The 4,139-nt window shown below is 41.3% G+C and overlaps 1 protein-coding gene across 1 annotated transcript; it reads right to left on the bottom strand.

Annotated features, from left to right (window-relative positions):
• Positions 1-608: 608 nt before the first annotated feature.
• Positions 609-2,977, bottom strand: LOC133706466 (L-type lectin-domain containing receptor kinase VIII.2-like). Its single transcript, XM_062132007.1, has 2 exons — positions 1,682-2,977; positions 609-1,295 (listed from the first exon to the last, which is right to left on the bottom strand). Exons 1-2 carry the CDS (start codon positions 2,975-2,977, stop codon positions 699-701), a joined length of 1,893 nt encoding a protein of 630 aa, XP_061987991.1. The 3' UTR covers positions 609-698.
• Between the last annotated feature and the right edge of the window lie 1,162 nt (positions 2,978-4,139).

Genomic DNA, 4,139 nt, shown 5'->3' with positions numbered 1-4,139 from the left:
AGAAGCGGTAGCCTTGTCACAAGAGCCGGACTCTTAACTTGTGCCAACATATTAATCATATGTGACTTTTAAAAGTCATCCCACGATCATATCAATCAAACTCCACTTTTTTTTTATGTTAGTGAGATCGCATTGGGCCGTTTACTATAAGCAACTTTGTCATAAAAGTTTATAATATATGCATCCTTAAGGACCTTAACCAAGGGAAGGACCCCAAAGATCGCCAATGAAGATCGGCGGGTTTGACAATGCACTTGATTAAGTGGAATCCTCACTCACGTTCGAGCTTCAACATTCACAAGTCACTCATTGGTAGATCGCTGAGTACTGGAGTCCCATGTGACACTGGTGAAGGTGTCAACTTTTTATGAATCCGGTAATCATGAGGCCTAACTGTTGAATGCATGCGGAAATTCAAAGTGGAAAACCTTGGATTTGCGGGGTTTGATTGATCTCACGTGGTAAATGGCGTTAGACTCAGATGTTTTAGTTGGGTTTTTGCGGGTCTCGGGTGTTTGGTAATGTTCCTGGACTGGTGGACTCCTCCCGTAGTCCAGTCCTAATACCATTGTCCAAAAAAAAAAAAAAAAAAAAGGACATCAAAGATCTTTTCTAATATTTTTCCCAAGTTTTCTCTTTTTTGAACAATTTCCCAAGTTTTCTCAATATGCAACAGTGCAGGCAGGAGTCATCCATTACTAGTGTGCATTAGTGAGGCACTGCAACACCTCATTCATGTTGGGCCTGCTACAACTCGCAGTGGTGCAACTCAGCCCAATTTTCAAAACCCGACACGCTTCCTCCCAGTTAACCCGGTCTCCCAATCTCTCATCCACAACCTTCACCATCTCTCCCTTCCCATGCATTTCCCCTACAAACCCTGAAAGACCCACCTCTTCATCTCCAACCTCCTCCTCTTTTTTACCAGTTACAATTTCCAAAATCAACATTCCAAACCCGAACACATCCGCTCTCATACCAGAAACCGGGTCATCTCGACCCGACTCGCCCGAAAAGAATCCGAACCGGTAGTCTCCAACAACGGCCCGGTAGTTCACGTCGAGGAAGATAGTGCTTGTGTTTAAGTTTCCGTGAGCGAGTTGTTTGGAGTGGAGGAAACTTAGAGCTTCTGCTATGTCTTTGATGAGCTTGAACCGCCACGTCCATGGGAGTGTTCCAAGCCCAAACAGCCATCGGTCCAAGCTTCCGTTCTGGTAATGATCGTAGACGATCATGGCCTCTCCGCTTTCACAGCACCACCCTCGTATAATCGGTAGACTTGGGTGAGCTACCACCTGTTAAACTTTCTGTCATTAACCTTGCAAATTTGAGCTCAATAACAAACACAATTTGTTTGATAAAATGTCTTACTGAAATAATAAGGATCGTTAAGAGATTCATGTATTGTAATTCATAAGTTTAGTATGCAGAAGGAGTGTTCGTCGATCTATAGTACATTAATATATCGATACACGAATTAGATCTGTTCGGTTTAATGATAAACTAGTTTCGTACATTAGTAGACTAATTCCAGCTAATCTCAAGTTAGTTTATAACGTTGTAGCAAATCGGTCCTCCAATGTGTCTAGCTATATGTTGATGTACTGATCAATATGTTAATGGCCCGTAGACTTTTTCATGCTAAAATGATGCGAGGTTTCAACTTTTAAAAATTAATTACCTGAGTTATTTCATTGATTCTTTTCTTAACTCGGACCCAATCAAAGCGCGAGCTCGAGGAACCCAAAAACCGAGTTGAGAACCGCCTCACGGCAACATGATACCCATTAGTGAGCGTCCCTCTATACAAAACACCACTAGCATCACTTGCCAATACATGGACTCTGCTGAAACGTTGCGTTGCACTGTAAAGCTCTGTAAATGTAAACTTGCGAGGTTTGCTTGGAAGCATTGGCCTTTTCCTCCTTTCAAGGAATCTTGAAAACGCCTCCTCCGAGCTGCTCTTGTTTCTCTGACTGCTGAAGTAGAAACCAAGAAAAGCCAAACTACACAATCCCAATAAAGTCACAAAGATCAAGAAACCGCTTGGTGGCGCCCTTTGGCCTGTTTTTGAGTACTTGGAGACCTGGTGTTTTACATTTCTGTGACAAATTTTGGGTGATGGGATTGGAAGAGAAGCTGGAACTGTCGACGAAAAGTTCCATGAGAATATATTGTGGATCTGGGATGAGTCTCCGGTGGAAGCAGAGAACCCAACAAACATGTATTCTTCAAGAAATGGAGAAAGATTTAAAGATGAAGATAGTAGAGGTTGTGAGGGCTTAGGGTCGCCGTCTATCCCCAGATGGAGGGTGATCCACCTAAGATATCCATCGTAGGTGATCCAAACCCGGTGGACTACCGTGTGATTATGGAGAGAAACACTAGCCTCGGACGAATTTGCGGTTTTGAAGGACACAATGGTTCCTAGGTTGATCCCAACGTGATCATCGTTGGGATCACCAAACTGTAGGTCATGGCTAGTGTCAAATTCAACTGCAAAGACCTTGTAATGGTTGCATGCATCGTTGACAATACCAAGCCATGGGCCTGGTTTTCCAGTGGTGAATTCATCCGGGACGATGACAAAGGCTAGGCCATTTCCACTGCGATTTGTGGTGGAGTTGGTGAATTGGAAAGAGAAGGTTGTTTGGAAAGAAGCTGGGGTTAGAGTCATTGGATCAAATAGGCGTATATGAGAAGAATAAAGAGCTCTGCCTACTTGGTATGTCTGGGGTTGAACTTCTAATGATGCATGAGGTATTTGAATCACACCCTTCTCTTCTGAGATGACTGCATTTCCAAGGCATTTCAATTCAGGATTACTTGGGTGAAAACTTGGGAAGTGAAGGTGCTTGGCTACATTTGTTGTAGGTCGTTTTTGGTGGTTATGTGCTAGAAGTTGGGTTTCTTGTTTTGCAAGAAAGGTGATTGAAATGATTAACCATATCCACCATAAGCATGGTAGGGAATCCATTTGATATTAGGGAACCTCAAGTTGATACTTGTCCTATTTATAGAATATACTTGAGTGCCCTTTTCTCTGGCCAAAGAAAAGTAAAATGATTGAAAATTATAATGGTTGTTTTAGTTTTGAGTCGAACTCAAAACTTTTTCCTCACTGACAAAAACATAGCATCACCACCTAGTTTCTTTTATGTGATTCGCCATTGAAGTATGACGAATGTTGGATCTGTCTCACTTTCTCTTAATCTATTGTATGAATCTCAAAGATGTGGTCATTTTCATGGTGGTGTCTACTTTTCAAATGGTGGGTGTGACACCCACAAAAATTTGGGAGTCCTAAACCCCGCCAAGGATGAGCAAAGGTGATTGCTTAGACCAATTTCGTTGTGATATTAAGATGAAGACAAAATGTTCAATGCCTTAAAGAACTTAAAATAATGAACACCTAGCCTAAAGTCTATACTTCTTCATTGTGCGTCCGTTCCAAAGAAATTTCCCCACATTTCCACTTGGTAGATGATCTTTGAAATGCTTTTTAGGTCATCTTAATATAATTAATACAAGAAGAAAAAGAAGGGGATCACAGGAATTCCAATTACTTTTTAGCTAATATCATGCTCTAGGTGATGCTGAGTGTCTGGCGCCGGCGGAGCCACTCTTAGGCCCAAGGCACTGCATTGCTTCCATGTCTGTTAAGCACTACAATGTCACGTATTTATGGAATATCCTATATGAAGAGTTGTATATAACATGAAACTTTTTTTTTTTGTTAAGGTACTATGGACTTTAAGAACATAATAAAAAAAATTAAAAGAGTGAAGATATTCTCCTTCGATTTGTAATATTGTAACAATTCGAGCCGATTGAGAAATTTTATTCACACATTGCTAAATGATAGATACACATCTCTTTTTTGAACCAAACCCCAAGTCGGGTATCCATAGTTATATTCATCTAAAGCCAGAATAGGCCGTTACATACCCTTCCGCTGTCATTTAAGGACATAGACAGACAAGAAGGTAGTGGTAGTACCCACAGTGGTACATAGAAATAGACCTACTCATTAGATATTCATGTGCGTAGATATAGCGGAGATTCTCCTTTGGTACTACTCCAGAGGCGCTAGAGATACATAAAGTGCACATAACGTGCATTAACTTCCTAATACAAGG

This window comes from Rosa rugosa, chromosome 4 (genome assembly GCF_958449725.1).
Source record: "Rosa rugosa chromosome 4, drRosRugo1.1, whole genome shotgun sequence".
Lineage (NCBI taxonomy): Eukaryota > Viridiplantae > Streptophyta > Magnoliopsida > Rosales > Rosaceae > Rosa > Rosa rugosa.
This window is presented reverse-complemented; position numbering and strand designations above follow the sequence as displayed.

Excerpts from the sequence above, each read along its gene's own strand:
- LOC133706466 (XM_062132007.1), bottom strand. The coding sequence starts at position 2,977 with ATGGATTCCCTACCATGCTTATGGTGGATATGGTTAATCATTTCAATC. Across the intron at positions 1,296-1,681 it reads GAATCAATGAAATAACTCAG|GTGGTAGCTCACCCAAGTCT; the intron begins GTAATTAATTTT and ends AAAGTTTAACAG.